Source organism: Megalobrama amblycephala, linkage group LG24, assembly GCF_018812025.1.
Source record: "Megalobrama amblycephala isolate DHTTF-2021 linkage group LG24, ASM1881202v1, whole genome shotgun sequence".
In the NCBI taxonomy this organism is placed as follows: domain Eukaryota; kingdom Metazoa; phylum Chordata; class Actinopteri; order Cypriniformes; family Xenocyprididae; genus Megalobrama; species Megalobrama amblycephala.
In genome coordinates this window covers 24014718-24036132 of record NC_063067.1, presented here as the reverse complement: position 1 = coordinate 24036132, position 21415 = coordinate 24014718, and the positions used below count along the sequence as shown (strand labels likewise).

Genomic DNA, 21415 nt, shown 5'->3' with positions numbered 1-21415 from the left:
AACCGCTGGGTTTGTCCATATTCAACCCAACTTACATGTGTTGTTTTTAAGCCAGCATTTTTAGAGTGTATATAGGCTACAAGGTTATTTTGCATTGTCAGTTTTGTATTTTTTAATTATGTGTTACTTTATATTCAGAATTATGTACAACGTTGATTTAAAATATACTTTTTAAAAACGCATAACTCTGTATTTTACGATGTGTAGCCCCAGGCTTTGGTTTTGTCACGCACTGAAGTTTGTTGACTGTTGACTCGTGCAGGACAGTGTGTTTGAGCGCTGTGTGTCAGATGAGTGGGCTGGTCTTCAGAGAGAGACACTTCACACAGTCCGACTCTCTCTTCACTCTCAGTCTCTACAGAGGAGAACAGCAGGAGAACGACTCAGGATACCCGCTAGGACAAGAGACGAACTTTGGGACGAGAGAAACTCCGTTCGAGCCGCGCGCACGCAGACGGACCCGACTGCAGGAATCTAGACCCACAGGACAACTTTACCACACTTTCTCCAACAAACTCCATCTCACACAAGTTTGCGCTGCTGGAAGACTTCAAAAAACAGCCAAATATCACTTCTAGCAAAACACTTTCGCTCTGGAGTGATTTTACCCAAAAGAACAAGGTAAGTACTTCACATTCAATTGAGATGTTTTCTTGACTGTTTAGGTTTTAGTTTCCCGTGCATAGCGAGGAGAAGATGCGTTTAAAATCAATAAGGATCAGTTGCACTATTCTGAGACATTGCTCAGATGTAGACTACCTGTCTTTGCATTTCCTAAATGCTTCCACGCCTCATGAAAGAGTTGAAACACTCCTGCAGTCGCGGGGAAACGGAGCGGGACTCCCCGCGCTCTTTGAACCTCCTGCCAGAACACGAGCGACGGGTTTCTGCGGTCTGAACCTCCTGGAAGTTAAAGATTTCAAACAGCTTTGCTTCAAGCCCCAGCTCGCAGGCTCTTTTAATGTTCGTCTGGATCTCAGAGGAGGTGTGTGGAGCTCTTTAGGATGGGAGTTTTTGGACATTGTGTTGGAGACGCAGTTCCCATGCGCTCCCATCCGCCAGACGCAATTCATCACGACTCGTCCTCGCCCTCTCAATTGTGCGTCTGTTATTCAGTCTTTCATAGTGTTAAATGCTCCTGTCACCGCCGAAGGGAAGGCATATAGGGAGTTTTTCCTTTTAATATCTGCTTGCTAGGAACTTATCCAAACCTTAACGCATAAAAGCACCTGCAAGATGCGAAATTTTGGCCCATATCTGCACTGCTGCTGTACGAGTGAACTGTCCTTTCTGTTCAGAGAGATGACAGGAACAACTTATTACACAAGTCTGTGTTATTTCTTGGTTTAAGTAGTGAGAAGATCAGTAGTTCACAAATACATCGATTATTTTGCAATATCAAGGTTTTAGGTTCAGTTTACAGTTTATGAATAAGGGGAAGTGTGTATTTTAGGTTGGAGTGCTGGAATGAAGGTCTAGTCTATACATTTCCTTCCCAAAAATCCACAATTTACCATGTTCAGGAGTCAGTATGTTGTATAAAATTAAATACATTTCAGGATTATTTATTTTAAATGTTCAAGTTGGCACTGGTAACATAAATCAAAATCACAAATGTTTAATCAAGTTTTAGCTATTTTGCAGTTCACTTAAATGGTCTTGCAGTGTCAAATTAATTTTTAACAGCGCAAATGTTCTGTGTAAAACTGTATGAACTAAAAATATCTCTTTAAAGATGAAAAAGTTTGACTTTAAATTTCACATCAGCTGCCCATCTGTGGCATGCAGTGAGATTTCAGCCCCATTTGCATCCTTTTCTTTTTGAATTTGAATAGTAAACAGTGTGGATTTTTTAATCTCTCCGATGGGATTGCGAGGATTAAGTCTCCTATCAGACACAAACACTATGAAGTGGATTGCTGGCTACCTGATGTGGTTCCTGGTGAGAGTGATATTTTTCTCCGGGCTGGGAGACGTAATGAAAGGCAGACTCAGAATGAGGGAATTTGAATAACTGTATTTAGCGGCGAGGCCAAGCTGCACTGCCTCCCATCCTCTCTCGGAAAGAATGAAACAGGAACAAAAGTCTAAGAACGGGAAGGTCTGTGTTGCATAGCGTATCTAAACCCTGATTTGCATATGAAAACTCTGGCAGTGAAAGAATTCCGCCACTGTTGCAATAGCCATTTGTGTGTCCGACGGAGTGACAGTCCGATGCGGAGATACAGTCGTCCTCACGCTGGTCTTTGTGGGGTCTGACGTGACTGTGTGTCATGTCCTGTTGAGGAGAACCAGGGATTTAATCGCAGCTTTTCGAACTTTTTCTGACCCCCTGGTCTTTCATTTCCATATCTGTTTGTTCCTAAAGCTTCTGAGCTCAAATTCAGTTTGAGATGGTTCATTCAGGGCGTCCCGTCAGCGAAACATGCAAATAACAACGCTCACATGAGATTATTTTCCTTCTCGGTAGGTAGATGATATATAAACGCCAGTGGCTTCTTTATTTCCCAGCATGCCTTTTTGTGCACTTCCTTCGATATGCTCATATGGGTGGGGTGAGATGGACAAATTGTCCCTTGAGTCTGTGAATATCTGTGAGATCTCAACTTCATCTTACAAAGACAGCAATGAAGTGAGCATCAGTCAGGGGCCGCCCTATTCAATGGTCTGTTTGTGAGGCTCTTGGAGAAAGTGGCCCCTACACCCTCAGCCTATGAACATTTGCGAACGCCATACTAATTTGGACTCCTGAGATAAGAACTTAGAGGCTCGACATCCCAGTCTGAACACTCTAGAGTGGCTTTGACTTTGTTAAACGATTAGTTCACTTCAGAATGAAAATTTCCTGATAATTTACTCACCCCCATGTCATCCAAGATGTTCATGTCTTTCTTTCTTCAGTCGAAAGAAATGTAAGGTTTTTGAGGAAATCATTCCAGGATTTTTCTACATATAGTGGACTTCACTGGGGTTCAACGGGTTGAAGGTCCAAATTGCAGTTTCAGTGCAGCTTCAAAGGGCTCTACACAATCCCAGATGAGGAACGATCAGCCATTTTCAAAAAAAAAAAAACAATTATATTCATTTTAACCACAAATGCTCGTCTTGCACTGCTCTGCGATGCGCCACACATTACGTAATCACATTGGAAAGGTCATGCATGATGTAGGCTGAAGTACCGGGGTAGGGTGAAAAACTCCATCTCATTTTCTCCTCCAACTTCAAAATCATCCGACATCATTGTTTTTCCTTTTTTTGTAAAGGCTCTTTGTCTTAGACACTGGATCGGTACTTCCGCCTACATCACGTGTGATCTTTCCAACGTGATTACGTAATGTGTGGCACATCGCAGAGCAGTGCAAGACTAGCATTTGTGGTTAAAATGAATATAATATTTATTTTTTTAGAAAATGGCTGATGGTTTCTCTAGATAAGACCCTTTTTCCTTGTATGGATCGTGTAGAGCCCTTTGACGCTGCACTGAAACTGCAATTTGAACCTTCAACCCGTTAAACCCCAGTAAAGTCCACTGTATGGAAAAAAATCCTGGAATGTTTTTCTCAAAAACCTTCATTTTTTTTCGACTGAAGAAAGAAAGACATGAACATTTTGGATAACATGGTGGTGAGTAAATTATCAGGAAATTTTAGTTCTGAAGTGAACTAATCCTTTAACGATTTTGAAATCACATGGAGACATTACACTTGACAACTTCTCTGTGTGTAGCCAGTACTCATGTTCACACACTCTCAAATGTGCCTCAAATGCACAAATATCTTCAAAGATTTTGCTCAACAAACTCTGTTCTGGGTCCTTGCCAAAGTAAACAAGCAGCGGACAGCCAAGTGTCCACTGTGAAGTGCTAGACCTCAGCTCTCAAAACCAGCCTCTAACAATTAGTCATTGTGCCATTTGGCTGTACAAGAGCACCAGCACAGCTCAGGGTTGGCATAAAGATACATCCTCAGCTTTAAAGTGCTGATCTCATTTATAAGAAATCATAACATTTAAGGTGAGAAAGACAAATCAAATACCACATCACGAGGGAACTGAGACACTGCTGTGTATGTCCAGTCTTGCTCCTGAAGGCCCAATGTCCTGGAGGGTTTATATCCAACCTGCCCCAACACACTTGCCTGTGGTTGTATCCAAAATCACCCTCATACCCTCATTCACTATTCCCTACATCAGTGGTTTTCAGTCCTTGTCCTGGGGACCCAATGCTCTGCACATTTTGTATATCTCTCTTATCTGCACACTCAGTTCAGTTTGTGCTCTCATCTAATGAGCTGAAGATCTGAATTAGGTGTGATAAATAAGGGACACATACAAAATGTGCAGAGCAGACCACTGCCCTACCCTGCTCCTCTAATGTAGTCCACTGAATGAGTGAATGTAAACGAGTGAGCGTGCACTGGAAGTGCTGTGGACATGATCTTCTGGCGAGACACAGGAATCCATTCGGTGCGATTCTCGCAGTTTTCTAGTGGCGCTTGTAAAATTGTTATTGTGGTGTATTATGGGAGCGAGTGAGTGCAGTCAATAATGTCCACTAGGGCAGTGTTTCTCAACCCTGGAGGCACACCTATAGTCCACTTTTTCAAACTCTTCCTAATCAAACACACCTGATTCAACTCATCAGCTCATTAGTAAAGACTCCAAGGCCTGAAATGTATGGGTCAGATAGGGGAGACATCCAAAATGTGTATTGTTGGTGTGCCTCCAGAAATAAGGTTGGGAAACATTGTATTATGGATTCGGACTCCACTATAAATGGCTGTCACCTCAAATAGTGCACTATGTAAGGGTATAAGGGGCGATTTTGGCTTGCTTAGTTGGGGACACTTGACATTTGACTTGACATTTGATATTCAACAGTGCTTTGATCTGCCTGCATTGACACTATTCTTTAAGAGCTGCTGTGCAGCCAAAATAATGTACCAGTTATCAATGTAAAGCTGCTTTGACACAATCTACATTGTAAAAAGCGCTATATAAATAAAGGTGACTTGACTTGACTTGGCAACCTGGAAGTTTCCAGCAATCCTAAAGACTTGGATTAGCTGGTTAACATGTGTTTGATAAGGATTGGAGCCAAACTCTGCAGGATAGTGGCCCTTCAGGAGCAGTATTGGACATATATTACACGTCACATCCCAAGTGGTGGAAAAAAAATCCAATCTGAGGCCCTGTTTACTCCTGGTATTAAGATGTGTTTTGGTCGATCGGCTCACAAGTAGATGAGGGAGACACATTCCCGTTTTCACCTGGTGTTTTAATCTGTCTCTTTTGTCCTCTTTCAACCACTTCTGTCCTGATTTCTTCGAGGGGAGGGTCTATGCGCAGGTAAATGTATGGGGTTTTTTCAAATGTTTCGACCTAATGGACAAAATACTCAAGCTATTTACATATGACTGCGCCCGGAGATGACGGAAAAACATACGGGACAAACAAACAAATCATTTCAGCATTCATTTCTGCTCTGACAGCTGCAAGACCAGCTGAAAGCTATGAAATGGTGAGAGAACATTGAGCTTGGTACGTTTTTTATCTTCAAACCAAACTTGGGTCTTCAGCCGACAAAGTTTAAATCCCATCTGGATAGAGTGCTTCACATTATGTTTACACATTAGGTCAGTAGATGGTCTTTTGTGGCTGTTTGAACGCATTCGATCACATGAGCGTCTACACTATCAAATGTGTTTTCAACTACCTCTGGAAGAGGTCGAAAGTGAACAAGCTCAAAATGTTTTACACTCTGTTTACACCTGTATTTAGTGTCATCCACTTGTGATCGACCAAAATGCATCTTAATACCAGATGGAAACAGGGCCTGAGTGGTCAAACTAAAATAGATAGAATAGATTAAATAGTTTTTAATTGAATGTGGTTTTGAGTCGGATTTGTGAATATCATATATGAGTGAGTTATACCAAAAAAAAAATCTATGGTTTTGGACTCCTCTTAATGCTGGCAGGACGTTGGGATTTGCAACCACTGACTCTCGGAATAAAACTGCCCTACATAATCCAACATTGTCCCCATTGTGTTCTTGTGTACTTTTGAGGTTGGTTTCTTTTCCCCCTTCTTTAGCTTCCCAACTCCAGCTTGGCTCCGTATGTATGCATGACAGGGCCATGAGGAGCCCAGGGGACGAAGCTCACAGTAAATGTCTGTTCAGAGGTTTCGGGAAGCGCTGACAGAAGCTGAGGGAAACTCACCCATTCTCCAGTTTCAGGGCGTCGTGCTTCTGTTGAAACAGAATCTGAAATGTTTCCCTTATCTCTGTGGAAATGAAGGCTTTTGCACCTCTGGTGGAGAGAGTTCACGTATGTAACACTGAGCTCTATAGGGAGGAGAGGCTGTATGGAAGCAGCATGTGTGTGTGTAAACCTGCAGTCATACATGATTAAAAAGCAAGCGAGAAAGAAGTGACATCTCTGCACAGGTTAGTGCGGTAATGATGGCTCTCCGCTGTTTGTGGCCCGGACTGTTGCAGTTTGATTGACAGGTGGTAGCTGCTCTGGTGCGATGTGTGTTTTCACCCTGTCAGTAGGTGCTGCTTTTCATGCACCGTACATGTGTTATTCATCTGTGTGTGTGTGTGTGTGTGTGTGTGTTGAGCCTGTTAGTCTCTGTCTCACCTTGGTGAATTGCATGTTAACACTTCCTGTGGTAATTAATCAGTCTGATTGAATCATTTTATGACAGGCTGATAGAATTATCTGCTCCTAATTGTTGATCAATCAGTCAGACTTTTGCTGTTGTTGTATAAAGCCTCTAGACTCCCAGTGGGGATGAATGGTCATTTTATCTGATTTGGATACACATATGTTGAAGAGAATGACATTTCTGTCTCCAGAGAGATAATTAGAAGAAATGTAACAAAAGGAAATTGTGCTATTCAGAGTGGAATGCAGCCAGATGTTTCTGAAACACCTGACACAAGATTCGTATAATGCAGAATTATCTTTAATGACTCTTTAGATCATAGAATGATAATCAAGGAGGTTAAAATGAGGTAAAGAGTTAAAGAGTAAACTGTTTAAAAAGCACCATTACATTTAAATGAGTTGTTTTACTTGCACGTGAAGTGATTAGGAGCATTTTGAGGATGATAATTCAAACATTACAGCTTGTTGTCTTCAAAGGGTTTAAGCTGTTTAACATTATGAACTTGACTCTGTGACCTTCCCACAACACACTCTCTCCCGAAACCACCAAAATTCATCACACATCTCAGATTTGTACACAGTCCGTAAGTGATCTAGGACCCGAACAAACCTTTTCCTGTCATAAAAAAAAAAAAAAAAAGTTTGGTAAAAACAAATGAATGTAGAAAAAAAAAATAAAAAAAGAGCAAAACAAAGTTGACACGATTGCGGCCGACTCTGCCTTCAAATTATCCTCCCCCAAATTACGATCAGACATTCTCCTCAGCTCTAATTAAACATTAGCTTTTATTTGTTCCAGATGGGGCTTTGTTTTGAAGTTTTATTTTAGAAAGAGAACCCTTTCTGCTCTGGAAAACACAAATGCATCCAAACCTGGCGGAGTTGTAGAGGAAATCGGAAATCCATGTTCCTGTTTCTTTGCTTTCTTCTCTTGGTTATATACTGGAATTCGAGGCAGTGTTGTACATTCACACCCAAAGAGATACAGTATTATAAATCCTACCCAAATATCATCTGCTGTTGATGTCCGCTATCATACAATGTCTTCCCAGTCCCAGACAATGGCCATCTAGCTAATTTGTTTTCTAATTCATTTCAAAGTTCTTCAATGAAACACAGTCTTATTTTTTGTGAGCCTGGACTGGATTTCTCAGAGTAGATGTTACGTTAGATCAGTGATCTTTGTGTATCATTAATAGCAGTTCATGACTGTGATTTAAGATGGATTACTTTTCTTTCTGAGTACCCCAGACCAAACTACCGGTGCGCCCTACAATTTGACCACAGCCAAATGAACCAAATGTCAAACAGACTTCGGTCTGAACCAAAAGTGTCCAGCATTATCTGGACACTTCAGATGCAAAAGCCCTTAAGTGCTGAAACTTTAATGGCAATGAAAATGACCTATTAATTGCCATTAAAGTGAAATTACTGAACCTAAACATACGAAGCTTGATAAAAACGCTCATTTTAGAAGAAAATTTCAGACGGCACTTAGAGGCTTTTGCATCTGAAGTCTTCATATGCATCCCCATATACATATTTAGATGAGACTTTAAGAGAGAGCATCTCTTTCCTGTGTGAGAGAATATCCTATTACACAATCACAGCCCGAGAGAAAGCAGCACTCTTGTTGTGAGAGTTAGAACAGAGGAAATGTAATGCATGATAAAAGCAGTGCTTTGTGTGCAAATGCAGTTAAGTAGATTTTGTGACTGACCGAAGTGAAAAGCCCAAGTGTAAAGGAGGCGGGAATGAGAATGTGCAACTTTAAAAGAAAGGCAAGAGGAAGGCACGTAAAGACAAAAACAATGGATGAAAGTGGTGGAGGAGAAAGAGAGAGTACTATCTGAGACTGGCAAATAAAGAGTGAGTGAAGGAGGTCAAGAAAAGCAGGAATAAAGGCAGCAGGAGGGGAGGGATTCCTGGAGAGGTCATTAAGAGGACAAGCACTCGCTTGCTGTTAATGACACTGGAGTATCACTCTAATCTGCCATCATTAGCCTGATTATATCTGGGGGATTGGCCTTTGCCTTCAGCTCCAATCAATGGCACCAAATCAATAGAAAGACGGATGTCATGTGATCCAGGCAAAGCCAAATCCAGCCTAGACTCTAGCCCAACACAGCTAAACCAAGTTCAGCTCTTCTTCTTCACCACAGCACAGTCTACTTCAGCCCAGCATACATGAACGTAGTCCAGTTTAGAATACAGATTTGTGCGGTTTTACCCACCCCAGCACAGTCTACTTCAGCACAGCATACATAAACCTAGTCAATAAAAAGTGCACAGGACAGATGCAGCAGATCGTCGAGAAAGAGAATCTGTGAATAGTTATAAGCAGGTGTTTAACACCAACCAGACATGGATATTTTGTACTGTGAGCTCGGACACTCTACACAGGCATTCAAACAGTGATTAGTGAGGGAAAGTGTGTGTGTGTGTGTTTTCACTGAACACACACACAGCAGATGTGTGCATCTGTGAGTGTCTCCGAGTGCCTGGATGTTCTCATGAGTTGTTTGAATGCTGTTTGCGTGCAGTATCAACCACCGCATACCCGTCTTTTAGCCCAGCTGTGCCGCCCCTTGAGTTAAAAAAACTTCAAAGGTGGTCAGTAAAGACATTCATTTGAATTCTTCATCCCAAATCGGCTGTAGTCTGGTTTGCTTCTTGTAATGAGATGGTGCAATCCAGGCATTTAACTAAATGTTAAGAAGAATTTGATGTTCTTTTAGAAAAAGTATGTCATAAAATGATTTACTAATGTCCTCCATTAGAGTTTTTAAATAGTTGTTAAATGCTACTGATGGTTTAAAACTACATTTAATTGCTTTAGTTTATGTGTGTTAGCTTTGCGGTCATCAATATTGCACTCCATACTACAAAATTCACTTTCTGCACACTACATTTTGGCATATTTAAAAAAGTTTTTCTCTTTTAAGAAAACAGAGCAAGAATATTGATGACTCATCCTGCACTAAACAGATTTTTTTCAAATCAAATGCTCACTAGTATGGCCCCTCCCCCAAGAAGCAAAGCATGTTTAGTGACTTTGATGCAACTAAAGGCCCATTCACACCAAGAATGACTATAACCATAATTATAAAGTTTTAATAATTGTTCTAATTCTATAAAATAATAGTTATTATGATAGCGTCATAAAGTAACGATATTGATGCAATCACAATCACAATAAAAATATTAACAGTAAATCAGAATAAAATCCCATTCTCTTGTTCATTCACTGTCAATGCCTCTCTCTCTCTCTCTCTTTAGGATGGCGTGGATGTGTGGATGTTATGGTTTGGTGTTGCTGGTGTTGGGGGTGATGGGACAGAAACTGCCCACGCGTGATGAAGGCCTCTTTCAGATGCAGATCAGGGATAAAGCTCTGTTTCATGACTCTTCTGTCATGCCAGATGGAGCCGAGATCAGCGGATACCTGTTCAGGGATACACCGAAAAGGTAGGTTCATACATCACATACATGTAACAGACATACACATACCCACTTTTACTTAGATATTAGCATTTCTATAAAATAAAGTTTAATTACTATAATACTACAGAATAACACAATCCTAATTTTATATTTGAAAAAAAATCTGCTGCATAAGTAGACATACATAAATTCTGTAGCAGATCTAGGCAGGTGGAGCTGGGGAGGTGGAGGGGTTCACGTAATGGACCGATCAGCCTGTTCCCTATATATATATATATATATATATATATATATATATATATATATATATATATTCATACACAAGCAATATCACACTCATACCCGTATGATATGGCTGTATATCAGCACGGCTGTGATTCAGTCCATAGGTAATCACAGCGTGCTGATATAAAGCCATATCACATGGCTTCGAGTGTGATATTGCGTTTATACAACAGTTCGATGGCACGAGTGTGATAAATGAATAAGAAATAACAATGGATAGTCTTTAAAACCCTCTTTTGTGCAGAACTACTTCCTTCCGCCATAGATTCAAATCTCCTGAGTGAGCACCTGTGTCTGATATAACATTCATTCTTCAGGTCGATGTCCATATTGTTATATCCATTATAAAAAGTCCATTTGAATGTCCGCTAAGGAAGGCGATCTTTGTATCTTTGTATCTCTTCAAACGGAGTGATACAAACGGTAAAAAGGTAGGAGTGCTGTTATCACTAGAATATCGCATGGCTCTCAGCCAATCAGATTCAAGAACCAGAAAGAACTGTTGTGTGTGTGTGTGTATATATATATATATATTTAACTATTAAAATACATGGTTGATTTAATTCTGGATGTCCCCACGTGCCCCAAATTTTTAAATGTATGATATAAAAATGTATGTATGATCATGTGCATTTGTGGATGTCTTTGTGTGTGGGTAGAAGAAATATGGAATCTATTATAGCCATTAGGGATGTCCCGATCATGTTTTTTGCCCTCGAGTCCGAGTCCGAGTCATTTGATTTTGAGTATCTGCCGATACCGAGTCCCGATCCGATACTTCTATAATACATGAAAAAGAATAAAGAAGAGCGAAAAAACAGATCCAGGAACAGTGCTTTTCAGGTATCTAACAGTAGTTTTCAAGTACAGAAAATGGATAATCAAATATAAAATAACACTGCATATTATCTTTACTGTATAAAATAAATAAAGATTAATCATTATTGAAGTTACAAAAACTATTCAGTCAAGAGCAGTGAGTGATTTCTTTGTTATTTGTTGTTTGATTTAACATTAAAAACAGGCAGCAGGAATAGTTTTTTTTTTCCCTATAAGACATGCACAATCCAGTACATATATTCTTACACATGCGCTGTCTTTCTGGACTAATATACGTTCACTTAAGACATAACCGACTATGTTTGCTAGGATACTCGCCAAGACGGGCATGTTGACATAATTTTTGTATGAATTTGTCCGCTGAAGTGCAAGACTTGAAAGAGAACTCAGTATTTGCGCGCTGACTGAAATAAGCGTGTGCGCGCTACGGATGAGCGCACACAAATCTTCTCACAGCGCGCGAGTTCTCTTTCGCGTCTTGTTCTTGAAGGTTTAAATCAGCAAAGCTTAAATGAGTTAGTTTAAACACAGACAGCAACGTGTGCTGTTCAGGTCTCACCTGTATCAACACCCGGGTGATGACGGCGTAAATGACTGGACATTAGAGCATACGGCACTAGCTGTTAACAGTTTACAAAGAGTGACTGTTTTGTCCACGCTTTCTGATTATCGTTGTTGTAACGTTTTGCGCATCCATCGACTGAAACATACATTATTTGAATTCTGTCTGTCTGTTTTCCACGTTGCTATTTTAAACAAACCATATTAACCAATAGATGCGTCGTCATTCGAGATGGACCGCGGTGCAAGTGCGTACCGAACCGAGAGTGGAGAACCGTACGGTTTGATTTTTTTACTGAGAACCGTTGCACCCCTAATACATATATATCCGAGTCCTGATCGGGAGGTAATGTCCGATTCCGATCGAGTCTGAAATCACGTGATCGGGCCCGATTTCCGATCATGTGATCGGATCTGGACATCCCTAATAGCCATAATGCATTAGATGAGGGTAAGACATGTATTATAAATGAGATGCTGGAAACGTGTGTGTGTGTGTTTGATGAAGTACTGTTTTGAGTAGCAGGTGGACTCAAATGGAAGAATATCAACCATGTTCACCATGTCTATCAAACTGTACCACATGCTAGGTCTTAGCAAAAGGCTACAGGGTTATTTTTGCTGAGGATCCTGGATGAATTAATCAGAATGAACACACCACAGATGGTCGCATGCTGAGCTATTCGCAATTTAAAAACGCTCTTTAGTAACAAAGAATCTTCACGTTTTCCATTTGATGTCCATGCCAGTGATTCTGTCAATGTCGTGTCCTGCTAATGAATTGCAGTGTTCTCAAATAGCTAATTACATTGAAGTCTACCATACATCTGTCATAATAATTCACAGAACACAGAGTTGTAAGGTGTTTCTGCTCACAGAAAAGATTGTTTTAATATTATATTACAGTTTAAAAGCTTTTAATTTCCTATAAATTTGCCAATCCAATCTCATGAGAAAACTATTTTCAAAGATTGTGATTTTGTAAATTTATACCATGTGATTTGTATGGAAACATATGTTGGTCCACTCCTAAAGGTAACCATTAGTGGGACATAAACAGTTTGGACGAAAACAAATTATGATGTAGTTCCAATTCAACATACGTAATTTGATCATGGAAGTCATTTTAATTGAAGTGTTGCATGATTCTTTTCTGTTTCACATGCTATTTTTGAAAAAAAGAAAAAAAGGTAGGCAGTGTTCAGTCTATACTCTGCACTAAGTAGCAGGCTACTATTCTACTCTGAAAATGGCATTAGAAATAGTTTACAGCTGAAATATTCTAGCTGTGTTTGGTGTGCTTTTTATAAGACATCTCCCATGTGCAATGCATTGTCAAAAGCAAGCTAATTCAGAGGCAACACAGTGCTAAAAACGCTAACAAAGATAGCGGAAATGTGTTGAGACAGCAAAGCCAATGTAGCAGCATTGTGTTTGGGGAATATGGTCCTAATTCGGCAGCGGTCTCTGAAAGGCCAGCTAGTTCTAATTTCAGCTCATTGTGTCTTGGGACGGGTTTTAATATATCTCAAGTACTTTTAAAGACGTAACATGACTGCAATCAGACGGGCTAAATCAGCAACACCATTATGAATAACCTCGCTAAAATGGAAGTCTCATACCTAGGGAGTTGTGGAAAGTATTGCTGCATGCCTTTTTATGTAATTTTATGCTAAAAGTGCACCTAAAACCTAAAAATATAAATGCATACAGATGGCCAGTTTTCACACAGTCATCAAAACCGATTTAGTCCAAACAAAAGCACATCTGCTACAACATACGAGTCATGTTTAATTTCCTGCATAATTCCTATGTTGAGTGCGTGCTAACTTTCCTTGCTCTTGCAGGTACTATTTTGTGGTGGAGGAAGACAACACTCCCCTGTTGGTGACGGTGACACCTTGCGACGCTCCTCTCGAGTGGAGATTGACGTTGCAGGAGCTCCCAGAGGACCGCAGTGGGGAAGGATCAGGTATCCGAAATTAAATCTCCCAATCGATGTTGCAGCTCTGCAGTAATTTAAGACTTGTTTTCCATGTAAACGTTCTAAACTATTATTAGAAAAACTGGCCTTAGATCTGTGGAACTAGAGAATGTATGCCATAGCCATTCAATACAGTTTCAGGATTAAAGTAGGCAGTGGTATCTCCTTCCATTAATCTCCATAGGATTGAACCTCATTAGGAAGGAAGTCATTCCTAAATTAGGAATCATTTCAATCATAGAGGATTAGGAATTCTTTTCAACTAAAATATAAGATAAACTGAAAGGATTAAAGAAAACTGTAAAATAAGAAATACTAAGTGCAGTGGCTCTGTTCCAAAACCTAGTGCACAACCTCCATATGCAGCGTTTTAATCTCCCAATGTTAAGGCTGTCCTAAAATTATAATTCTGGCCTTTACAGAGAAAGGCATCCCAGAATGCACTATGACAAAAGATGAGGATAAGGCAAGAGAAATGTCAAAAATATACTTAGCGTTATTCAATAACTGTATTGAAAAGTATAGTGAGTTGAGTCTCCCGTATGAGAAGCACTATTTGTATTATGAGGTTACATTTCAGTTAAGATGCTGCCTATGTAGGGAATAGACAACAAGGCAGATCACTGCGTTTTGGAACAGAGTATTAGTGTTTGCAAGTTTTCAGACTGATTTAACCAAACAAACAAAAAAAAAGTCAAAATGAGTATCCTATAGATGCCCCCTTGGAAAGTTTTCTGCAGAAATAGCGAAGCAGCACGGCTGCAGATAAATATGTGTTTTCTGTGAAGTACTGTGGACCGTGTCCAGTGTGGGTCAGTGTTTTCCAGCATGGTCAATCATTAGCGCTGTTCGTGTACATGTCTGCGTCAGTGCGTGTTTGTGAGCACGTGTGGTTTTGGGCCTAGTGTGACCGCACCTGTGGACTGATGGACTGCATCTGATGTCTGCAGCAAGAATGAAAAAGAGAAAAATCTTGTATAGGGCTATATAGGGGTTAATCTCACAAAACCTGTCAAGAATGTCCTGGTGACCCCAAAATGAAAAGACAAAAAAATTATATTTACTTAAAGAAAATGTGTGAGTAGTGTGAGTATCTGAAGGTTGGAGTAACGGGCGAGCCGAAAGGTCTTTACAATTGGTTGTGAAAGCACCCTGTTAAAGGATTAGTTCACTTCAGAATCAAAATTTCCTGATAATTTACTCACCCCCATGTCATCCAGGATGTTTATGTCTTTCTTTCTTCAGTCGAAAAGAAATTAAGGTTTTTGAGGAAATCATTCCAAGATTTTTCTCCGTATAGTGGACTTCACTGGGGTTCAACGGGTTGAAGGTCCAAATTGAAGTTTCAGTGCAGCTTCAGAGGGCTCTACAGGATCCCAGAAGAGGAATAAGGGTCTTATCTAGAGAAATGATCAGTCATTTTTTAAAAAAATAAATAAAAATTATATACTTTTAAACAAAAATGCTCATCTTGCACTGCTCTGCGATGTGCCACGCATTACGTAATCACATTGGAAAGGTCACGCGTGACGTAGGCGGAAAACACTCAATTTTCTCCTCCACCTCCAAAATTGTCCGACATCGTTGTTTTACCTTTTTTTGTAAAGGGTGTTTGACTTAGTCTTTGCACGTTCGCTTTGTAAACATTGGATCGGTACTTTCACCTTCATCACGCATGACCTTTCTGACGTGATTATGTAATGCATGTGGCATCGCAGAGCAGTGCAAGATGAGCATTTGTGGTTAAAACGTATATACATTTTTAATTTTTTTTAAGAAAATGACCTATGGTTTCTCTAGATAAGACCCTTATTCCTCGTCTGGGATCGTGTAGAGCCCTTTGGAACTGCACTGAAACTGCAATTTGGACCCATTGAACCTCAGTGAAGTCAACTATATGGAGAAAAATCCTGGTATGTTTTCATCAAAAACCTTAGTTTATTTTCAACTGAAGAAAAAAAGACATGAACATCTTGGATGACATGGGGCTGAGTAAATTTTCATTCTGAAGTGAACTAATCCTTTAAGGTGTGGGGTTTGTTTCTGTTGTAGCATTGTGTACCTTTTAGCATGACCCTTCCTTTCAGAACGCCCTTACCTTTCAGCATGCCCATTACTCCAATCCTGCAGCTATCCCTGTTTCTATATTCATGACCTATAAACATTTTTTGCTCTGTGACATTTTCACCATGATTAAGCATATTTCCTCCAAGTTGTTCTCATTCTGTGAATTACGTGCTTAATAGAGTGCTGCAGTCATGAAGACTAATTTAGTGCTGGTTCTTTTGAGATTTTGAGTAAAATAAAGCCTGTGGTAAACATAACTTGATGATACTTTTACGTTTTGTTCTAAAAAACCCCATTGGAAAATCTCGAAGGAACCAGCGGTTCTAACGTCAGACCTGCACCACTATATTGTTAAGCAAATAATGAAACAAATTGTAATTATCATAAAATTAGACTTCATTTTCTTAATGTAAAATATAATTTCTCTTTTTTTTTAATTTAATTTTGTAGTGAGATGTGACCTAGACATGCTTTCAATCACAGCTGTAGGATTCCTCCCACTGTTTCCATCAACTCAAAAGGTTATGACCAGCGCATTTCTTCAAAGCAAGATTCTCGCTCGTACTCTCGTCTTCTCTCTCTCAGCTGTACTCCCACCTCTTTTGCTCTCCCTCCTGGTACTTTTCTCGTTTCTTCCCTTTTCTCCCCATCACCCTCTCTCTACATCTCTATTTTTCCATCTGGACAGTATCCTAAAAAAGAAATCAATAAAGTTCCACAAAACACCCTTGTATTTCATTCCAGACACATGGAGCAGCGTAGCTGTTTCAGTTAGAGTGCATCTGTCCACGTGTCTGTGAAACCTAATGTATAGGACCGAAACCAGGCAGAAGCGTGTGCGCAGAACATGTCCATGTGTGAGCTCACATAAAGACACGAGTGTCTCCCTGTGAGACGACAAGCTTCTCTGATCATCTCTGACTTTTTGTGCAGTAATGATTCCCAGGCCCTGGGTTTCCCTCTTCCTCTCGGTCTGTGGCCCAATATGGCTGGTTGTCCTGGCTGATGAAATGCAGAGACCCCTATCATTCACTGCTGTACCTTTGGGATTTATGCAAAAGATTTAGATTTAGATTTTTTTTTTTAAGGTCATTTTGCTTCAGCTGAAGGCTTGACTTGGCTGTGATTGGGAGATCCTGAAAGACAAATCAGTCACAGCTGATGATATCCACCTTCAGACTCATTTCCTCACTCGTGTACCCATTCACTCATTCACAACTGCAATAAATCAAATACACATACACACACACTCTGGTGGGATTGGACAATAAGAAAGAACATTTCAAATAAGATCGCTTCATAAATAAAATCATGGCAATGGCTGCTAGTCTATGTCTGTCTTTTTGAGACCACCTATATGCCTTTTCCTAGGGTCTTTCTGTCTCCTGCTCCTGAGAGTTTCAGAATCATCAGATCTTCTCGAACTGTGTTATCCACGTGCTATGATTTTACATCTCTAAACACTGACATTTGCACATTTGGCAGATGCTTCGATCCAAAGCAACTTACTTGGCATTCAAAGTATATACATTTTCTATCAGTCCTTGCATTGACTAGGAATCGAACCCACAACCCTGGTGTTGCTAGTGCCATGCTCCACTATTTGAGCGGCATGAATGCCTAATGAATATCAACAATTGTCTCTGTTTTTTTCCCCTAGGGAATTTCAGGAGATACATCTGAGACAAAGTTGATATTAAAACATAATTGAGAACTCGATTTAGTCTCCTGAGCTATGACAGAGCAACTTCTGTGCAATTCACATTTTCTCTGGGTGATTGCAGGACTACATTATAAATTAAATGTAAACAAGGACGTGGAAGCGTTTTATTTTTTTTACAGTACAGCAGTCACAGTAAATATATACTCATGCACAAGTCTTTTCCCGTGTTTGCGGAATATATCCACTGGGAGCCGGTCTTTGAGTGCAACTCGTGTTCATTTCGTTCTCTGGTTGACAAACATAATATTATGTTTTCTCGCCCAGCTCAACAGAGAAGGCTTGGAAAGGAACTCAAGGAACAGTGAGGCCACAAGGCATCTCTGTGTAGCTTAGAGCTCCCGGGGAAAGTAAAGTTAAAGTCACCCTCTGATGTGCAGGGTTGTTTGGATACAAAACACAGCAGACGAGTGGCTAACTGTCCATCACATCAGGTAGCTTCCAATGACCTCACCAGGATTAACACATTAAACGATGCTCTTTCTGTTAAGATGGAAATTGCTGCTCCTTTTTCTAGTGGTGTTAACTGGGGTGTGGGGAGGAAGTGGAAAGTAAACAACTAGATGAGAGGATTCGGAGTGGTGAGGGAAATGCGTCATTATGTGGCAGTTACTGTTAAACGTCCCAGTCACTGATGTTCAGAGAGAGCTTAAGTGTGTACATCCATTTGTTCGACAGTTTGTGTGGCTTGTGTTTGTGTGTGGTTTAAACAAGTCTCCAAATCACCTGTTGTATGGGCCATATTTTTGATGTTTGTGGTTTGTTCTGTGGGGAGACTCATTTCCCCATCATCTCTTGATTTATTGTGCTTGTTTCCCAAGGTCTAATTTTGTGAATCTTTTGTGTGTCTTTTCTTGGGTCTCAGGTGAGCCAGAACCTCTGGAACAGCAGAAACAGCAAGTCACGGCCAATGAGGGTACTGAACTCTTTACCTACAAAGGAAATGATGTCGAGTCATTCATCTCTACCAGCTCCCCTTCAGGCTTGTACCAGCTGGAAATCATCTCCACCGAAAAGGACAGCAACTTTAAGATTTACTCAACCACAACTCCCGAGTCCGACCAGCCATACCCTGAACTGCCTTACGACCCCAGGGTTGATGTTACCGCGCTGGGTCGCACCACTGTCACACTAGCTTGGAAGCCCACTCCTACTGGCTCCGTAATGGGCCAGCCGATCCAGTATTGTGTGGTTATCAACAAGGAGCACAACTTCAAGAGCTTATGTGCAGCGGAGGCCAAGATGAGCTTGGATGATGCCTTCATGATTGCTCCAAAACCCGGCAGGGACTTCAGCCCCTTTGACTTTGCTCATTTTGGTTTCGTCCCATCTGAGAATGATTTCCACAAAGACCGTTCCCTCACCACCAACAGAGCTCTGAGCAACAAAATGAGTCGCACATATATCCCCAAGCCAAAAGTGGCAGACATACAAAAAATCTGCATAGGCAACAAGAATATTTTTACCGTGACGGACCTAAAGCCAGACACGCAGTTTTACTTTGATGTGTTCGCCGTCAACACAGGCACCAACATGAGCACTGCGTACGTGGGCACTTTTGCCCGCACCAAGGAAGAGGCCAAGCAGAAGACAGTGGAGCTCAAGGATGGGAAAGTAACTGATGTCTTCATTAAGAGGAAAGGCAGCAAATTCCTCCGTTTTGCACCGGTCTCCTCTCACCAGCGTGTCACGCTCTTTGTGCACGCCTGTCTGGATGCGGTGCAAGTTCAGGTGCGGCGTGATGGGAAGCTTGTCCTCTCTCAGAATGTGGAGGGTGTCCGTCAGTTCCAGCTCCGTGGAAAGCCCAAAGCCAAGTACCTGATTCGTCTGCGGGGGTCCCGCAAGGGTGCCTCCACTTTGAAAGTACTGGCTAGCACACGTGCCGGAGGAAAGCAACCTTTCCCTGCCCTTCCCGAGGACACCCGCATCAAGGCTTTCGATAAGTTGCGCACCTGTTCTTCCGTCACCGTGGCTTGGCTTGGCACACAGGAGCGCAACAAGTACTGTGTTTACAGACGCGAAGTCTCAGAAAGTTATGGTGAAGAGCATCGGCGCCGAGAGCAGAACCAGTGCGCCGGACCGGAGAGCCGTCGCAAGTCAGAGAAAGTGCTTTGCAAGTACTTCCACAGCGCCAACCTGCAGAAGGCCGTCACCACAGAGACCATAACGGGCCTGGAGGCAGGAAAGAGCTACCTCCTGGATGTTTATGTGGTGGGACACAGCGGGCACTCAGTCAAGTACCAGAGTAAACTGGTGAAAACTAGGAAGTACTGTTAAAAAAGACTCAGAAGCACAGACTCTGCACAGAAGTAAATATATTATATATATAATGAGAAAAAAGAAGTTTATTTAACTCGAAGTGATATTCTACTAAGGAGAGTTTTGCAGACTGACTACTTGCGCACAATGCTAATGCTAACGCTGCATGTGTCGCAGTTACTGAACTGCCTGTAGAGTGAGATATCAACCTCTGTATTTATGTTTACATTACCGAGTCGAGTCGAGTCAGGCGCTCTCAGGCGACCCTAGGCACCTGAAGGTTTGTTCTCAGGGGGTGCCATCGCTGTTGCAATGCAAAGAGTCCCTGTACTGCATCCTCTATGCCATGGAAATGGGAGTTTGGAGGAGTTGCAGTTCTCTTTTAGCCACTGCATGCACCATTTGTCTGCCTTATGTCTACGTTCTATTGGTTCATTCATTACGCCAGCCATCGCAGAGGTAGCTCCATGACTCCTTCTCTTCCGCTCTCCTGCCCTGTATTAAAAACATGGTTTAGAAGACTTTTTTAAATTATTTCATACTTCTTAATGTTTTATTTTTTTAACTGTTATTTTTTTGTTATTGACAACAATTATTAGTGATGAAAATGTGTTTTAAATCTATATGAAAGTCAACGTTGTTGAAGCGTTTCCCCACTGTCAGTTTGTGTGTGTATAATCTCAGTTTGTGAATCTGGTGTGTGTAAATGTGTCTCACCTCTGTGTCACATGTACAGATTTTCTCTCCCAATATTCATGTACATAAAACACTAAATATAGACATCTGTAATCCCAGCGGACCTGTGTTTCACTGCCAGTGTGATATACATGCTTGAAAATACCCACATGAATGAGGTGTATGTTCTGATATGAAGTAAATGATCTTTCACATGACTCATCATAGATATGTATACTTAGATGTCACATTCGACCGTTTCAGACATGTCACCGCGTCTGCCATCTTGGAATGGTTACCATGACACCATTCATCACTCACACTAACAAATCAATGAATTTTTATTGAAATTTTCACAGCATTGTGCAGCCTAAGGCTGTAAAAATCACCAAGCTATAAATTCCAGACAAATAGAGGACAGTCTTTCAGAGGTGAGAATGTGTTGGTTTGTGTTTTTACAACTCAATATGCAATATCCTTATAGAAAATAACATTAATGATAAGCGAAATGGTGTGAAAATTTGATAATGTCTATTGCCTATATAGATATTCATACGTAAATAACTAGGTTGCAGATGCACAGTCAACTTGCTCTGTCACGGACTGTATTTGACCATTCTAATATGGCGGACAGCTCACGTATTGCAGCCCATAGAAACAGATACTAATGAGGCATAAAGGTCATTGTTGATTATTTGATCACTAGTTTATTTGACTATTTGATCACAGACAATAATCACCAGGTTTGTAAAGTATGCAAAATAGTCACAATCTCACTAACAATCAACTTCAATTTAAATGAATGCAACTGCTTGCATTTGTATAAAGCATATTTAGACAATAAGTACAGATTCCTATTATCTTTATCATATTTATCACTTGTACACAGGAGAATTTGTGCATGAT

At 40.8% G+C, this 21415-nt stretch overlaps 1 protein-coding gene across 1 annotated transcript; it reads left to right on the top strand.

Annotated features, from left to right (window-relative positions):
- Positions 1–252: 252 nt before the first annotated feature.
- ndnf (neuron-derived neurotrophic factor) lies at positions 253–20727 on the top strand. The gene is made up of 4 exons (XM_048178790.1): positions 253–621; positions 9954–10142; positions 13652–13776; positions 18441–20727. Exons 2-4 carry the CDS (start codon positions 9955–9957, stop codon positions 19850–19852), a joined length of 1725 nt encoding a protein of 574 aa, XP_048034747.1. The 5' UTR covers positions 253–621; position 9954; the 3' UTR covers positions 19853–20727.
- Positions 20728–21415: the final 688 nt, after the last annotated feature.

What these genes read in the sequence shown, in the direction of transcription:
- ndnf (XM_048178790.1), top strand. Translation starts at nt 9,955, where the DNA reads ATGGCGTGGATGTGTGGATGTTATGGTTTGGTGTTGCTGGTGTTGGGG. An exon ending in TTCAGGGATACACCGAAAAG is followed by an intron (nt 10,143 to 13,651) that starts GTAGGTTCATAC and finishes TTGCTCTTGCAG; the next exon opens with GTACTATTTTGTGGTGGAGG. An exon ending in CCGCAGTGGGGAAGGATCAG is followed by an intron (nt 13,777 to 18,440) that starts GTATCCGAAATT and finishes CTTGGGTCTCAG; the next exon opens with GTGAGCCAGAACCTCTGGAA.